Source organism: Talpa occidentalis, unplaced genomic scaffold, assembly GCF_014898055.3.
Source record: "Talpa occidentalis isolate TD23 unplaced genomic scaffold, MPIMG_talOcc4v2.1 talOcc4.16, whole genome shotgun sequence".
NCBI lineage: Eukaryota > Metazoa > Chordata > Mammalia > Eulipotyphla > Talpidae > Talpa > Talpa occidentalis.
In genome coordinates, this window is record NW_023601653.1 from 11981929 (window position 1) to 12001138 (window position 19210).

General features: G+C 38.1%; 1 protein-coding gene across 1 annotated transcript in view; it reads left to right on the top strand.

Annotated features, from left to right (window-relative positions):
- CUNH12orf42 (chromosome unknown C12orf42 homolog) overlaps nt 1-18861 on the top strand; it is a 97260-nt gene extending 78399 nt beyond the window's left edge. Inside the window, 3 exon segments of the mRNA XM_037515228.2 lie at nt 14717-15118; nt 18258-18630; nt 18632-18861. Of these exon segments, the coding sequence (XP_037371125.2) occupies nt 14717-15118; nt 18258-18630; nt 18632-18812 (956 nt within the window). The 3' untranslated portion in view covers nt 18813-18861.
- The last annotated feature ends 349 nt before the right edge of the window (nt 18862-19210 follow it).

Below are 19210 nucleotides of genomic sequence, written 5' to 3' on the forward strand. Positions count from 1 at the left end.
GTGATGAGAAATAAAGCACTTTGGGGCATTAGGACAGAGAAGGATGACAAAAAGTAATTTTATTGGGAAGTAAAGAAAATGAGGATTTGGGAAGTGGTGATAGTGGATAAATAGGCCTTCTCCTTCTTCCTGGAGTTATGTTTGTCTTAGCCAGCTATTGACGTAAATTGAGACCCTTATAGGGCCTGTGTATTCTGGGCCTGAGCAGTCAACCACTTCAGTTTAAAGTCAATGGTTACAGATTATCCAGATTTTGACACCAGGAGATTTATTGAGACTAATGGGTCTAATCCTATTAGAACTCCCTGTGCTCTCCTGAGAGCAATTCCTTTACCTCCAATGGAACTACTCTTCATTCTTGAATTTACAAAATAAGATAAGACAATCTGAAAATCATTAGTGCCATTTAATACAGATGCATGTCTGCAAAATCAAGAGCCACATTTTCTGTCTATAGGTCCATCTGGCATAGGATTGACTCATTAGATTCTCTTAAATGAAATATTAAAAATAACTGGTAGTCATCCCAACCTAATATTATCAATACAATAAAGAATGCTTTGATATTGACCTGAATGTGAAGAAAGATATTATAAAAGCATGTGGAACTTAGTTGTTAATTATATTTCATAACTGCTCCTCTAAGTGGAAGGTAAAGGAATAAAGGGGGCATGCAATAACATCTTCCTTAAAGTTTCTGGCACTTTAATTTTCTTAAATTTTTGGAATTACAAACTCACTCTATTTTGAAGTTCAGCATCTTTGCCTGCCAAAATGATTCATCATCGCACTTGACAACTTCTGTTTATTGCCTCTGTCAAGACTGTCCAAAAGGAATAGTTTTATTATCCTACATGGGATGCAATATTATGAAGCCACTAAAAAGTTTTCAAAAAATATTTATGGGCACTGTCTAATGATGGAGAGTTATGTTAATTAGGATATGAAAGCACCTGTGTTACTATAGGTGACACATACCTACACCCATCAATACTCATATACATCATACATACTTAGGTTAATGTACATATTATAATGATATGTTGGTCTACTTGTATCCAGAGAAAAAAGGAGAAAGATTAAAATCAAAATAGCATGAAAATGCTAATTGTGTTTATGTATTTTTCCACTTTCCACGCCTTTTCTTTATTTGCCAGTGTTTGTACAAGGAATATGTGTGTTTTTGTTATTAGTAACTAAAGATCTTTGTGTTTTGTAAAGAGTAATGGCATCATTTAGTCTCTTTTGGACTATCTTAGTAACCATTGAGAAGTGAACTGACAAACTAAAGACCTTAACAATTCTTACACATGAATGTAGATCCCTGCATTATGAAAAGAGCAGAAATAAGAACCTTCATGTGTGAGTTGGGTCAAAACAAGTGGGAAGAATACAAGGGACTATGGTGATGGTACACGGATGAATAGGTGGTGGGAATTCCACGGGGACTATACCCGAGATGAGAAAGCATACATGGCACAAAAATGAAGACTGATGTAAAAAAATATATGAAGTAATAATAAAAAATCAAAGAAAAACAACCTCCACATGAGCCCATGCATGTGCACATGTGCCTCACTAACCATCAGTTTACAATCTGCTCTGCATCTTTCCTACCTCACCAGGTCAGGATATTCTGAAGGGCAGCAACTATGCTGTTGTTATCTTTGTATTGTTAGTATTTGGCACAGTACCTAGTACACAGTAGGTGCTCAATAATTGTTTTCAATGTAAAAATGTTCAGGAAATATAGATAAGGTCCACCTTCCTTTCCTGAGGTACTAAATGTTTGTCATACTGGAAGATGGACTCACACAGAACAAATTCACGCTCACTTCTACTCATCCTACATGTTTTAAATTGTCCTAGGGAGCCCTCCCTATTTCTTCCACCACATTCTGTTGGTCATGACAATCCACAAGGCCAGCCCAGGTTAAGGGGTAAAGGTTAAGGATAAAGACATGCAGTCTATCTTGAGATGGGGCAAGGTCACATTGCAGAGGAAGGGAGGTGTTAGGGCCCCTTTGTAATCAACCACCACAATGCCAAGAGACCATTCCAACAGGACCATCGTCAAATGCTCTTAAAACATACACTTTTGCCCACAAAAGTACCCAATGGTTCCGACACAGCTTCATCATCTTATGACCTTCAGCCTTGACGTTGCAAGGCCCCACTTTTCCTGTTGGCCCGAGCATGAGCTATTCTCTTGACTATACTTGCTACTGTCTAAATGCAAAAGTTGTGAACAGCAGTTTGGATGGAAGAGAGCAAGAGGTGAGAAGCTACTTGTGCTTGGGCAGACACATACATTTTGAGTCACATAATGATTTCCCAGTAGAGATAACTCCAGTTGGATGCCAGGTCCAAGGAGGTCGGGGGCATGGGGCTTGAGGTCTGCAAACGTCAGATGCATTTAATGCTGTCGTTCTTGCTTTGCCACAAGAGTGTTGCTCCAAGAGGGAAGTCCCTCCCTCTGCCCATGAATAAGGCCTGCCTGCCAACACCAGTTCCAGCTGTGAACATGTAATCAGCTCTTCTATGGCCCCAAAAGGAGAGTCCCAGAGGCCTAAATTTAATTTTCATGCATATTTGTCTTCCCCCTCTACTTTATGCAAACACTATTTTGTCACCAACACAGGCACCGACTGTTTTGCTTGGATAATTGCTCGAAGTCAACCCCAAACTATAGGGAGCTCCCTTTTTCAGAAAGCACATTTTGGTTAATTTTTAGTTAACCAAATTATATCTTCCTTCAGCCCTTCCTTCAGGGTTTCAGGGGTGATTTCTGTCAACATTTTGTTCACTTTAAAGCTGTTCAACACCCATGTCAGGTTAATTATCCTCCACACTGGGTCGGTTGGAATGAGCAAAGAAAATCAGGAGCTCTGCGGCCCCCTGGATCATCATCTGCTGCTGTTTTTCTTCCAAATAATTCTCTATTCATCTGGCCACAATCAGCTGGTCCTAGAGTGGCTGTAATAACCCAAGTAGAGGTTCGTGGCCACAATAGGGATGAGGGGAGAGAGAAAAATGAACTCTCATAAAACAAAGATCTTATTTTTATGGAAATGAATAGAAACTCTGAAATAAGGATGAGACATATGGAAAAGCATCAAATACGAACAGAATGTTTTAAAATAGAAGGTCCTCAGAAATGCTCCATATGGCCGAGCCGTATTTAAGGTAACAGAAAGCAGTTCATGTTGCAGCTGCAAATGTTCATTCCTGGGCTTCAGGACTCAAGTTAACAGAAGTGTCCTTTCCAATGGGTCTTGAAGAATTCATCCTTTGGGTTGTAATTGTATGGGGAATATAAAAATAAAATTTAAATTAAAAAAATTAAAAAAAATAAAGAATGCATCCTTTGTATAAGGCCTGGAGCCAGTTCTTTTAGGGTTGGGGGGTGGGAGAGTTCAATTGATAAGTTATTTACTAAGATCTGTAATTTTAATTATATTTCATTCTTAATGAAGCAATAAATTATTCCTAAGTTATTATCAGCTCTCCTCCTACACTACTTCATAGTCAATAGTTATGAAATATTTATGAGTCAGTAGTTATGAAAACTTAATGCAGTTTTAGAACCTCTTTGGAGTTCATGGGCTATAAATATTATAGCATAGTAATATTGTGGTGCTAATCATTGAAACAATCTAGAAATGGTACAGACATGAAGATGACATGCCCCAGAGGCACAGTTAATATACGCTCTTAATGCTAGTCAACAACTGCTTCCTAAAAAGCCAACAAAAAAATTGTGACATAGTTTTAGAGAGGAGGTGAGAATATCAGGGCAAACAGCAAATGGATTTTGGTACTGAGAATTGTCCATAGGTAATATGAATTTCTATATACTTTTAGCCCAGTAGAAAATGAAGATAATATTTAATGCACCACATCATGTTAAATGATTGTATCATAAAGTGTCATAGATAGACTTACCAAAGGAGAGCAGTTCTTTTTAATACCCTGCCCTGGAATCTATCCTATCTTTGGATACTGGTTTGTTTTTTTCTTAATTTCCATCTTAATTTGGAATTCTGAAAAAGGAAATAGAGTATAAGAGGGAAGAGTGGAATGTTTAACTCCACACAACATTAATGGATCTATTTTGGGATGTTCAATAGGATTTCTGTTTTTCTGACAGTGATTTTCAAAACTCTCACTTTTACTTACCTACTACTTTACGTTTATAAACTCTGCCAGGACTATTACTGTGCTATTGTGTTACCATTCATTTCTTCATTGGGTTTTGTCTGCATAGTCCTGACCAACTAATTTCATTTTTCCTGTTGCTAAACTGTACTTATTTTTTGGCTGAATTGACTGGCTGTTTGGCTTTGTATAGACACAGCCTCACTGTAAGTTGGCCCCCTAATTCAATAATTCACCATGAAGACTGGTTTTCATCCTCAGTGTGTTGAACAGGCATCTAATCAACCATTAATTTCCTTTTTGTTACATGAACATAATAACTGTTTCTGTCTTTCTTTTTGATGGGAAACAGAGGCAGAGAGGATTAGGGACTGCCCTGAGTTAGAAAGAGAAGTTGTAGAATTCAGCTTCAGGAATCCCTATAGTATGTAGGAGTAGTATGGCAGATAAAGACCAGAATTTGGGGGTGGTGGTGGAAAGAGATGGAGGCGCGCTAATGGACATGCATACTTATGGGGTGCTAGACACTGTATTAGACACTTTATGTGTCATGGAAATCAACCTGAATTACATTGGTCAAGAGAGACATGTTTTATGTATCTAATATAAATGGAATTTTGGGTGAATTGGGCCTCAGGGACGATTCTGGACCAGGGAACATAAGAACTCCTAGGAAACAATGGAATCCTGAGTACACTCCATCTTATGCCTCTCACTCTTCCTGCATATTATCTTTATTTCCTCAGAGTAGCATCTTCAGTAATGTCTGAGGTCCTAAGAGGAAAATCCATTGAAAGAGTCTGATTATTTAAGCTTGGGTCAATTGCACTAACCTGAACCATTCAACTGTGGCAGGGAATGGGGTACCATCGTGAATGATTTTATCATTATAGCTTGAGAAAAGGAAAAAATATCTTAGAAGAAAGCTCTTATGTAGACCACTTGGAGTCTGAATCATTGGCCTGATCTATGTGTCTGAGCACACAGAATAAAACATAATTACTATGTAAGTCCAAGAAAGCATTGCCAACAGAGATTTTTTTGTTTAGAATTTGCTTAAATGCTTAGAATGGTTACTTTTATATGTTAATGTGACAATATAGGGAGAACATGAGCATGAGCAGGAGGGGAAGATTTCATAAAATCAGCAGTATTCACCCAGAATGGACCTTGAAAACCTATAGGATTAAACAGACAACATTCCAAGTAGAGTAAATGTAGAAGTAAGAAGGAGGGCTCAGTGTTAAAGTAAGTGACTAAGTATTTTGAAACACCATTATTTTGGGTGACTTTGTCCCTGATAGATTATAATTATTTTTCTTGGCAAATGCCCTTTCCGAAGGGCAGTTGGGAAGTTTACTGTTTACTTCCTTCTAACACTTATCTGAATATATAAATATCTATCTGAATATATATCTATCTGAATATATATCTATCTGAATATATATCTATCGGAATATATATAATATATGAAATATATATATAATCTATAATATATATATCTAAATATATATATATGTATGCTGAGATAATAGAGTAAGTATTGGTGGTATAGTTGCTTGGTATCTTCCCCATAGTATAATAAAGGCAAATTGTTCTAATGTTCACTCTTTCATGTATGTGAGATTTCCTTCCATTTAACAAGAACTTGTATAAGAGGTGATAGATTAGAACTTGAACCTACTTTTTATTATTGAAAGTTACAAATGTTTATGGAGTGCCTGCATTGATGAAAGAGATATATCTTGGCTCTCTTCTCACAGTTTGGAGCAATTTTGAAGATAAGATAATTCAATAAGCAATTTCAAGTGTTGGGTATTATGTTAAAGCAAGTCTAAGAAGCTATGAGAACATTCAGGAGGATATAGCAGTTCAGGGGCTAGGAAAAATAACTGAAGGATGAGTAGAAATTGGTTAGAGGAACAAGGACTGTGGGACCTATTCAAGTTAGAAAGAAATGTCTGAATGTGGGCATCAAGTAAGAGAGCTTAGTGCCAGCTCATTTATTAATTTCACTCTTACTTATATTCTTTTAGGATAGTATAGAAATAGAAAGATGGTGTTTCATAACCAGAACCCCATGTCTTTAACATTGAATATAGAACTGGCCCTAATCAAGATTGTTAAGTAAGAAAGTTTGTTATCTGTTCTTAGGCTTAATATTAAATGCATGGGACACCATTTAGTGCTATTCCATTTTGCTATCCTCCCTCACTTTACATAGATTTTTAACCAAGATAATAGAGTATGTATTGGTGGTATTGGCAGTGCTGTCAATAAACCCAGGCCTTGGAAATGTACTAATTGTATTCATAATTCATAATTCTGAAAATTATTGAGGGAATTTTCATGGGCTGCTTACTCTCTACCCTGAGGAAGACCCCTCAAAACTCTGAGATGTTAAATTTGCGATTTATCTTTTCAATGTGGGAAGTTGTGCCTGTTAGAAGGAGATGCCATTTGGGCTAATGATTACATGTTATTAAATTAATATTTTAATTGAGTTGCCTGGTTATTCTAACCCCTGCCTCATGTGGCTTCGAGGTATATTCCTTAAACACCACCTCTCACAATAATGTCCTTTCTGTTTCAAAGAAGTGAAAGGATATTTGTTAAAAGAGGGGATCATCACTCAAGATCATTTGCCTTGTTGGTGTCAGCTGTCAGCCTAATACATTTGGACAACAGTAGGTTCTGACAGAACTTATAAAGTTCTCTTTCTTGGTTGTGAAATATGATGGATGTGCCATACTGGTGACCTTCACACTAGGCCACATGTTAATATTCAGGACCTCCCTTTTGTTGGTCTTGAACAATGGTTGTCATTAAGAAAGCTTGGTTTGCTAATATGCCCTCTGTTAGGATGCTGGCCCACTCCTGATTGGTCACCAGGAGTATCATGTGCCTTTGATGGAAATGACATGGAAGATGTATGGTTGAAGTGCTATGCTCAGCACCACTGCTGTGCAGGGGAGAAAACCACTATGACCCAAACAGCCTTGCACTCAAACAATGTCGCACCAACCAAAGACAGCATATTGGGAAGAAAAATGCTTGTAAACTGCGTGTGTTAGAAGATGTATTGGCCAGACGGCCATAGGGCAATCTTTGAACTATTGAAATCTTTAGAAATATTGTTTGGTTCTGAAACAATACTTACAAACCTAATTAATCAAGCATAGATGGTTTATTTTCAGGCTTTCCACAGTGTGTTGCTTTAATGCAAGAATGGGGTCTGTCGGGTTCTTTTTGCTGTTTCACAGAGGCACGCAAAATCTCAGCATGGGCATTCATGTTCATACAAGTTGAAGCTCTAAATTTCAAAATAATATCTACATAGGTCTCTGGGGATCCCGTCGACAAAGGCTAGGGGTGAGGGTAGCCTGGGTTCCTTTTTCAATTGTTCTTGATTCTATGTGTGAGTTATGCACAGAATTTTATTAACCACAATCAAGTATTCACAAAATTCTTTAAGAAAGTTCATCATTCCTGTTGCTTTCTCTCACTGGAGGGGAAAATGCTTTTGCTTATTTCCTATAGGAGAAATATAATGAAGGGTTGCTTTTCGGAATATATGCTACTGAATGATGTGATTTAAAGGGTTTTCCAATCTTACTATCACATTTTAAAATGGTCATTGAGAAACTGCACATTCAGAAGGGGGAAGGGTGAGAAATGTGAAACCTACTTCATCTAAGAAGGCTAAGGTGGCCAGCCACCTGGAATGATATTACAGGCAGGTAGCACAAACCTTTTGTGTCTCAAGCAAACTATGATTGAAATAAGCTAATCATTCAGATGAAAGAATTGCCCGAGTACTTAGTTGCATGCAAAATAGTGTTTGGCGAGAGTTATAGCAAGACATGAAATATTACACTGGGTCATGGCAGTTGAATTGTGTGAGCACAATCCCCAAGGGTCAACTCCTGGTTATTTATTTAAAGGCAGATTATCGACTTTGTGGATTATCCACGTGCTCCCCACTGTGTCTTCCAGGGCTGTGTCACCATTCACCAGCTGGTTAGAATATGCAGGGCAGAAAAAAAGAAAGAGGCTGAAACTCAACCCACAATTATATAGCTTGTAAGCAAATTCAGATTAAAGATCTGGTGGGAGGAGAGATGTTCAAGCTCATTATTTACCAGGAAAATACAAATTAAAACCACGGCGCACTACAGTTTTATACTCACCAGAAAGGCAAAAATTGAAAAACAAAATCAAGTACTAGCAAGTGTTGGCAAGGATGTGGACTAACGCTAAGTCTTGTAGACTAATGATAGGCGTGTAAATGAGTACAAATGCTCTGGGAGTTGATAGTTATTGTATAATAAGCTGGAAGATATGCATACCCTATAGCTTCCAGAGAAATCAGAGTACATGCAGACAAGGAAAAGTACAAGAATGTTCATAGCAATCTTGTTTGTAATAGTAAAAACAAAACAAAACTGGACTCACCCCTATGCCCATTGAAAAGAGAATGGATGACTACATTGTGGGTATTTACATAATGAAATTAAGTGGCTCTGTGGCTATTTGTTTTCTTTAAATTATGTGTATATGTCATGCATACTCTAGTAAGTATGATATTAAGTTGTAATGTATAAGATCACCTACATTTGATCATGATTTTCCTACAATATAGCAATTTCATATAGCAAATTAGTTTCAAAATTAAATAAAGAAATTTAAGAAAAAAAATTTCAATGTAGCTTACTAAAAACTCAGATAGTCACAGAAGGGCTAGAGGACAGTTTAGAGGTCATTCGAATTTTTCTATAGATAAGAAACCAAGGCCTAGAGACCTTCATCCCCTAGAAACCAAATGCACTGACTCTCACACTAATGCTTTTTAAATTATACCTCATGCTTTGAAGTAATTTGAGGTCTAGCCCAGAGATTTAAACCCAGAACATTCCATTGTACACCTTTGTCCCCTGGTTGGAGATTTTCTGTGCAACTGAAAATAGCTGATGGGGGGAAGATTTGGTGTCATGGGATATGGATGGAGTCCTCGGAATGCTCTGTAGTTACTTTCTGATGCATGGCAAGAGCCCTGTGCACCTTTACTCAAAGAAGAAAGTTGCTGAGACATATCAGGAAGGAACATCCCTCACTCAGAAGATAGGGGCCAGCACTCTGTGCAGTATCAAGGCTGAAATGAACTTAGTGTCTAGACTGGAAATGACTGCACCTTGTGGCCACTTTGTTCTCCCACATCCTTAGTAGAATCTGTAATTTCCCATGAATCAAGACACAGTCCTAGAATTCTTCTTAAAAAGTTGATGTGATGACCAAGTTTGGATTACTGGTGTTGAGATGACACTGGCTTGCCATTCTTGGTAGGGAACAGGCACTTGGGTGATATGGGATTCTGAACAAAGTGGATGTAATTTCCAGGAAAGAGAAGTGAAATGGTTTTCCCCAAGGGCCTGCAGAAGGGGAGATTGGAGGGTGATGAGGTGACCTGGAGAAGGTGATAATATAATGCTGAAGAGCATCCATGGAAGGGTGCTATATATATAAAATATTATTCATTATAAATATAATTAATTATAATATGTGCTGTATATAACATTATATAGATACATTTATCAAATGTATAGACAGATAAAATTATACAATATTTTTATTACATTGCAAAGTTTCTAGAATGTTAGTTACCTATTTGCTCTTCTGATAAGCAGTATTATTTTTGATAGAGCGATAATAAGACTCAGGCTTCCTGTGGTATGTAAACAGAGGTGGGTGATGGTTTTGGGGGGGACATTCTCATATGACTTTTAAGACTCTTTCAACCAATAACTTCTAGGCTATGAAGGTGAATAAAATGTCTTGATTCCTCTCATTCTGCTCTTGATCCCCAGAATGGAGGCAGATCAAATGTCATTGGTTCTGGAGTTAAAGATTTTCCTCTGGGATTGAGTCCCAGAGCTACCGTTTTGAAAGATTCTAGCCATTTCTTTTCACTTGGAAAAGGCTGATAAACTTGTCTACCATTTCAAATTCTGAACTTTAAGATGAAATGGATCAACCAATTAAAATGAAAAGAAAAAGTTCAATGTTAAAGTGTTGAAGGTAGATAAGACTTGTAGAACTTTACAATCTGCTTATGTACAGGGTTTGCAAATGCAGTTTTCCACAGTTCCACACTGAATATTTATAAAATCATGTCCTTAGGGAAACCTGATGTGAAAAGAGATGGTAAGTGATGGTGAGGCTTTTATAGACTGGTCATAGACCAAAGACATAAAGTGGTGATTCAGAGAGCAGGTGTATTTTGTGTTGCTCATGCCATTTTTTTTTTTCAATCAAGTGTCACCAACATTTAAAAATCAGATGTTTATAAATATAAACATATTATAAAATATGTTTTATAATAAAATATGTTTCTGCTTCTCCTGAAATTCAGAAAAATCTTTCTATACAGGGTCCACGTTCCTTTATCTCAGTAAGAGAAGATCTGGCCAGTGGCTTGCCTCTTCTGGTGCGACACATCTTTGGGTATCCCAACTTGGTCCCTTCTCTCATTTATGTTATTTGTGGTTTCCCTTGATCCCCCCATCTGCAGATGAGGCTGTGATTCAGGAGAAGGGTGTCCAGGTACCTCTTCGCCCCTTGATGGCAGCTGGAGCACAGGCAATATGAATCTTGTTAAGAGCCTCTGTACCCTGCCAGGTTTTCTATCACATAGAACTCAGGGAATCAACTCCCTTGTCCTTTCCATTCCACACCTTCCCACCTCCTTGTTTTTTCCTCTTCCAAATATGATTTTTTTTTTTTAGTGAAAAAGGTTGCTGTTAATAATTCCTTTGTGATAACATATATAATTGGATCTATTGTGGGTTTATTAGTTTCCTGGGACTACTGTCCCAAAGAACCTCACACTGGATGGCTTAGAATAAAATTGACTTTCTCACGACTCCTGAGGCCAGAAATCAGTAATCCAGGGATCAGCAAGAATGGCTCTTTATTGAGGTTCTGAGGGACAATCCACTCCACGCCTTTCTCCCAGGTCCCAGTATCTACGTCCATCCTTGGAGCACCCTGGCTTGTAGATCTCTCACTCCAGTCAGTCTTCAGTCATCACATGGCATTATTGCTGTGAATCTGTTTTTTTCTTCTTATAAAGATCCCTATTGGATTGAGACCCCACCCTAAGGCTTTCCTCTTAACTTGATCATCTCTGCAAAGGTCCTATTTCCAAACAAAGTCACAGTCACAGGTACAAAGGGTTAGGGCTTCAACATTTCCTTTGGGAGAATACACTTCCATCTAAACATTTGGGCTAGCTTTCTGACATATTAAATAGAAGTACTAATAGTATATGTTAGATATAACTCTTGTGAGCACTAAATGACCAAGATGTCTGGGACCTTACACAGGGTCTGCTGCATAGCTTGAACTCAATAAAATCATTCTTAGACTTCCACACTTTTCCCTTCTCCTCTTTCCCCTCTCAGGTACGGAGGACTCTGGCTTTGTCATTTATGTTTACTCAGGATATAAGCATGAAACAAACAAAAACCCATATATGGCTAATTTCAACCTTCCTGACAATTTAATACATGATTTGCAGTGTATTTATTTATTTATTTATTTATTTTTTAAATAATAAATTTTATTTTTATATTCCCCCATACAATTGCAAAAGCCCCATTCTGACCCCAATCCTTCCCTTCCCACCCCCCACCCCCCAAAAAGTGTCTCTGGTTCATAGTTTTTTGTTGATTTTGATTTTCACTTTCTTTTTTTTTTTTTTTTTTTAAATATTAAATTTTATTTTTATATTCCCCCATACAATTGCAACGCCCCATTCTGACCCCAATCCTCCCCCCCGCCCCCCACCCCCAAAAAAGTGTCTCTGGTTCATAGTTTTTTGTTGATTTTGATTTTCACTTTCTTATATTCATTTTCCTGGTCCCTTATTTAAGTTTTCTAGATTCCTGCTATGAGTGAGACCATCCGGTATTTTTCTTTTTCTTTTTGGCTTATTTCGCTGAGCATGATCCCTTCCAGCGCCATCCATGTTGCTGCAAATTGCATGTGTTTATCTTTTTTGAATGCTGAGTAATATTCCATGGTATATATGTACCACATCTTCTTGATCCAGTCATCTATTTTTGGGCATTTGGGTTGTTTCCAAAGCTTAGCTATATAAACAGTGCTGCTATAAACATAGGGGTGCAGGTGCTCTTTGGAATTGATGTTTCTGTGTCCTTTGGGTAAATACCTAGGAGTGGAATTGCTGGATCATATGGAAGCTCTATGTTTAGTAGGTCCAGAAATCTCCACACAGCTCTCCATAGTGGTTGGACCAGTTTGCACTCCACCAACAGTGCACAAGAGTTCCTTTTTCTCCACACCCTCGCCAACATTTGTTGTTGCTAGTTTTTTTAATATGTGCCATTCTCACTGGTGTGAGATGGTATCTCATGGTAGTTTTGATTTGCATTCCCTGATGACAAGTGATGTTGAACTTTTCATATGCTGTTGGCCATTTGCATTTCCTCTTCAGAGAAGTTTCTTTTTGGCTCTTCTGCCCATTTTTTGACTGGATTATTTTCTTTGTTGTTGCTGAGTCTCATCAGCTCTTTGCAGATTTTTGTGATCAGTCCTTATCATTAGTGTTGGGTGCAAAAATGTTCTCCCAGTTGGTGGGTTTCTCTTTGTTTTTGTTATTGTCTCTTTTGCTGTGCAGAAGCTCTTTAATTTGATGTAGTCCAGCTGTTTATCTTTCTCTTCACTATCACTGCTTTGGGTGATGTGTCTGTAAAGATGTCTTTGATGTGCAAATCCCGTAGTGTTTCGCCTATATTTCTTCTATATTTTTATGGTTTCAGGTCTTATGTCTAGTTCTTTAATCCATTTTGAGTTGATTTTTGTGTATGGTGTGAGGTAGTGGTCAAGCTTCATTCTTTTGCATGTAGCGACCAGTTTTCCCAGCACCATTTATTGAACAAACTTTCTTTGCTCCAATGCATAGTCTTTGCTCCTTTGTCAAAGATTAGTTGACCATAAATCTGTGGGTTTATTTCTGGATTTTCTTTTAGATTCCATTGGTCTGTATGTCTGTTCTTGTTCCAATACCATGCAGTTTTGATGATTATGGCTTTGTAGTAGAGTCTGAAGTCTGGGAGTGTGATGCCTCCATTCCCTTCTTTTTTTTTCAGGAGAGCTTTGGCTATTCGGGGTTTTTTTGATTCCATATGAATTTCATCAATAATTGTTTATTTCTTTGAAGAATGACATTGAAATTTTGATTGGAATAGCATTGAATCTGTATATTGCTTTTGGTAGGATGGCCATTTTAATAATGTTTATTCTTCCAATCCATGAGCAGGGGTTGTCTTTCCATTTCTTTGTGTCTTCTTCTATTTCTTTTAACAGTGTTTTATAGTTTTCTTTGTATAGGTCCTTTACCTCTTTTGTTAGATTTATTCCAAATATTTGATTTTTTTTTGTTTTGATAATAAAAGGGATGGTTTTTTTGATTTCTTCTTCTTCACATTTGTTGTTTGTGTATAGGAAGGCTACTGACTTTTGCGTGTTGATTTTGTATCCTGCCACTTTACTGAACTGACTGATGAGTTGAATTAGTTTTTCTGTGGAGATTTTGGGGTTCTCTATGTATATTATCATATCATCTGCAAATAGTGATAGTTTGACTTCTTCTTTTCCTATTTGGATTCCTTGGATGTCTTTCTCTTGTCTTATTGCTCTGGCTAGGACTTCCAGTATTATATTGAAAAGCAGTGGTGAGAGTGGACATCCTTGTCTTGTTCCAGATCTTAATGGAATTGCTTTCAGCTTTTCACCATTGAGAATGATACTGGCTGTTGGCTTGTCATAGATGGCCTTTATGATGTTGAGGTATGTTCCTTGTATCCCAAGAATTTCAAGGGCTTTTATCATGAATGGGTGTTGCACTTTGTCGAAAGCTTTCTCAGCATCTATTGATATTATCATATGGTTTTTATATTTCTTTTTGTTGATGTGTTGGATAACGTTGATTGATTTTCGGATGTTAAACCATCCTTGTGTCCCTGGAATGAATCCAACTTGGTCGTGGTGAATTATCTTATGGATACATTGTTGGATTCTGATAGCTAAAATTTTATTGAGGATTTTTGCATCAGTGTTCATTAGGGAGATTGGCCTGTAGTTTTCCTTTTTTGTGTTGTCCTTATTCGGTTTTGGTATTAGTGTAATATTGGCTTCATAGAACGTGTTTGGTATTGTCCCTTCCTTCTCAATTTTTTGGAAGAGTTTGTGAAGGATAGGCACTAATTCGTCTCTGAATGTTTGGTAGAATTCATTTGTAAATCCATCAGGCCCTGGGCTTTTGTTTTTGGGGAGGTTTTTGATTACCATTTCAATTTCGCTAATTGTAATTGGTCTGTTTAGGTGTTCTATTTCTTCTTTATCTAGCTTTGGGTGATTGTAGAGTTGTAGGAATTTGTCCATCTCCTCTAGATTGTTGAACTTGTTTCCATATAACTGTTCATAGTAGTTACTGATGCAGTGTATTCATTTAAACTAATGTGTTTACCTTTTACAGTCATTCCAGAAAGGTTTCAGACTCCTATGACATATGGAAAACTGCTTTCTACTCGCCGTTATATTGTCCCCAGATCTCCCGCTGTAAGTGCAGCTTCTTTGGAAGAAGAAAGCTGTGGAGAAGCCATAACTGTTGAGAAGCTCCCGCCTACACCACCCAGTGAATGTGATGAGAAATCACAGACCTTCACTGCTACACAGAAAGTTAATAAGAGAGCCAGGGAAGCAGTCAAACAGGCCTGGAACTCTACATTTATGGAAAAGCAAAAGATAAGGAAGCCTACTGCATCCCACACTCTAAACCCAGTGCATCTGGAAGCTGCAGGCACACACATTAACAGACAGGAGAAATTTCCAAACAAGTCTTCTTCTAGCAATTCCAAGAGCAAGTCTGTCCTGAGTAGTAAGTATCACATGTGGTTCCTAACTCTTTTTTCCCCCTCTTTTCAATTGGTTACATTTTATTTTAAAATACAATAAAAACAACAAAGTTATTGATTCCATGGCAGGTCCTGTTTTAGAAAGTTCTAGAAGAACTGCATTCATCAGTCCTTAATGGAAATCTACTTGTTGCCAGGTACTGTACTGGAGGAAAGGACAAGTCTGAGTTGACAGCAAGCAATTTGATGATTCAGGTGTTGCACCAAATAATAATGACATGATGATTATTGTCGTTATCATTTTAATCTTTCATTTATAAATTCTCACTGTGTGCTAGACACTGCTAAACAATTTTATAATTTTATATCATTGTATGAATCATCATATAACACTCTTAGGTAGATAATATCCACATTTTAAAGGTATATTATGTAGTGTCTCAAGATTGTATAATATTAGGAATGAAAAAATGTAAGTAGATAGGCCCAAAGAGATGAGCTTTGGAACCAAGGAGATCTGGTAGTCTCCCATTTCAGCCCAATAGCCTTGATCAAGTTCCCTAAATGTTGTTTCAAACTAGTATTTTCAATTGCAAATTAATGTCAATTACTATATTGAAAAGAAGATTGATATAAATAGTTTCTCAAACATAGTAGGGACTGAATGTGGCTATGATGATGGTGGCTGTGTTTATGGTGTCAATTTTCAAGCTCCAGAGAGAAAAATGTAAGGAAAGGATGCATATTACAAATGTTCTATCAATTGTCGTATACAAGAAGGATATGTAGTCCTTTTTTTAAAAGGGTAATTTTTTTATTTAAAAGTAAGTGGATCAAAAAAAGTGATATGTATACACAATGGAATACTATTTAACTATAAAAATGGTGAACTCTTGCCATTTGCAACAACAAGGATGAAACTGGAGGGAATCATGCTAAACAAAATAAGTCAGATGGAGAAAATACAAATAACAGATGGTTTCACTTACATGTGGTATGCAGCAAAACAGGACAAAACCAAATGAATAGCAAACCCGAGAAACCTGACTATAGAATTGAGGTCACCAGAGTGGGAGGGGTAGGAAAAATTGTGGAGAATGCCCAATATATGATGTTGAAGGGCTATGGGTATCTTGGTGGTAGGTATGGTGTGGTCATACACATATCTGAAGGTGTATGACCCTGTACCTCTAAATCATATATGGCGTTGTAAGCCAATGTTACCTCAATTAGAACAAAAGATGATTTGGAGGGTAGCTTTCATTCCAAAGGTATATATAGTTTGTTGAGATTGACCAATAGAAGAAAGATTTTGAAACAACACAAAGAACTTTCTTTGAACCAGAAGGGAATGTACTACTTATAGTAGATAGACATGGTAAAGTAGGTGCTGGAAGACTTTCTATCAAAGATGCTAAGTTAGAGATTCCTTCATTTCTGGCACATTGGCTTGATGATGGGATGCTGATCATGCTGGTTGGTTAACTGTTTTTCGAGTATTATGCTTAAGGCAGTGGCTAAAATCTCAACATACATCTTCAAATTTGATCCACAGTGTCACCCACTGAGCTTGGAACTGTTTGTCCATGCTTTAGATCCAGAATCTCAGAGCCATAGAGATTGTGCAATTTTAGGGCAGGAACCATCCTACTCCTTGAAGACAGTTTGTTATGAAATGCAATATTATTGAATTGCTTTCAGGGAAGGAATTCCTATTTGACTTAAGACAGAGGGCAGCATATTATGTCTATTATCATAGTTTGTTGTTCCAAATTCTAGAGCCACACCCATATTCTCTGATGGAATCTTCTTCTTGCACTGATTATTGATGGCAATGAATGGGTCATCTGCCAGATCTGGATATTCAAATCAACAATTATTAAGTATCTAGTTTTCACAAAGCAATGTGTTTGGCCCTCTGAAAGCTCTTATTTACCTGGAGATATAATTCTCCAGGTAATAATTCTCACATTGGCTATATCAGATTCACTAAAATTTTTTCACTGCTTGACTTTGGATTGGTGAGACTATAGTGGGAGAACCCAGTACCTACCAGGCAAAGAGCAGTATGTGATCGACTAAATTGATTGTCCTAGATGTGGCCTGGCTGCACCCATTCTTAGGAAGTTACTGTGCATTTTAAGTCTTTTACAGGTTTGGAATTTTTGAATAATCCTGTAGGTAGTTCCAAATAGTTTACACATCTGAAAGCTCTTTCAAAACTTACTTATAGAAAGACTAGGAGTGGTTTGATGGTGGGTGTGGTGAGGTGACATACATCTGGGGAGGTGTGAACCTGTTCCTCTAAATCAAATACAGTGTTGGAAACCAATGTTACCTCAAAAAATACTAAAACTTGTAGATAGTGACTTAAGGGAATGTAAATGGTCTTAATTCACTACTGAAGAATGAAACTTTAACTTGTGTAGGAAGAATTTGTAAGGTTAAAAACTTCACTACTGTATGTATATATGACATACACATGCATCTATGTGACCTGTATTTTGACAGTATTGTAAAATAATTACTTGTCTTCACATGACAAAATGGTTTAGGTGAGTAAAGAAAGTCAAAATCAAATCTATTGTTAGTGTACAGGTATGTGTTGTGTAAACCCAAATTTTAATTCACTGATTGTTTTAATTTTCAATGGCTTGAAATTTCTAATAAAGCTCATGAAGTCATCCCCTCTGAGGTTTTGGGTCATCAGTTGTAAACCTAAATGAATTTGGATCCCTTTTTGCAAACAAAATTTCCATTCACGAATGTTTCCCAAATTTGACCTACTTTAGTCACCAATCCTATTTCCCTCTTTTTGGAAGTTTCAAACAGTTTTTCTCAACAGAAAAAAATTTATGAGAATCCTGAAAAAATTATTTGGGGGAGAGATGTTCTTTCAAACAACAGGAAAAGACTAGAAAGCACTTTATTTTCATAAAGGAATATGGGGAAGCACATGAGAATGACATCAGGGAAGGGTTGATTTTCTCTCTGTGCCTCATAAAAGTCGGTTTCTCAGACATCCAGTGAGAGAAACCAGGAGCGATTTCTGTCAGTCCTGGTGGGGTGGGGGTGGGGTTAGGGGTTGAGGGTGGGGTTGGGAGTTGGGGGGCTGCGCCTGGTACACTTCCTGACCACTCCTACCCTTTTTTTGCTTTCCAGGTCCCACCTCGAGACCCTACACTGCCATTGGCCTATGTAGGAGAAGCCAGATTCCATTAGCCCCTCGCAGCTTCTCCTGGAGTTCCTCTGAGCCCAAGCTGGAGGAAAGGGTGGCAGCCAAAGTAGGTGCTTGGGCACACCCAGATTTCCAGAGCCAGCGCCTGGGCACACCCAGAAGTCCCATCCGAAGGGGCGCAGTTGCCATGGCACCGGAGATGCACTGCAGGCATCCTCAGCCCGGGGCAAAAAGGGGGCCCGTAGCAGCCGCCTCCTTCCAGAGCAATCTGGCAGAAGCGCCCCTTCCTCGGCTGGCCGGTGCTCCCAACCATCTCCCCTCCAAGAGGTTAACCAAGGTTTGCTCTCCACCCCCTCCGCCCACCCCAGCGTTTCCATACGCTCAGTTCACAGGCCCCTCCCAGGCCGGGGGTGAATGCTCACTTACATTCACCGCTGCGAGGGAATTGTTCCCCCAGCGCTGCCCATCCTCAAATCAATGCCTGCCCAGAACAACAGAGAGGGCCTCAGATGTACCGGTTTCCACAGAACCTTTGTTAGGCTTTTGTCAAGCAGTTTTGAACCTAATAAATAATGTCAAAAGTCTCTATCGCAGCCAAAAATGTTCCTTTTGAAGCATTTCTAATAGTATTTTTGTTCTGCGGTGTCTCCCAGTGTCACAAAGAATTTGCGCCTGACAATGGGGATGGGGTACATCGCGTGCCACTTCGCAATGTGCCCACAGGGATTGGGAGCAGCCCCCTTTGTTTTGCTTTTGCAGGTAAACGGTTTCACTTGCCAACTTGGGCTTTGGTTTAAGGATGTTTTCTAAGGACCTTTTGAATTTCTAAACAGGTTTGGAAAACATAATTGCATGTCTGTAATTTAATCGTTAAGATGAAATTTGATTACTCCTGATGTGCCTAGGGGAATTCTTCAGGCAGTAGGAAGGTTTTTAT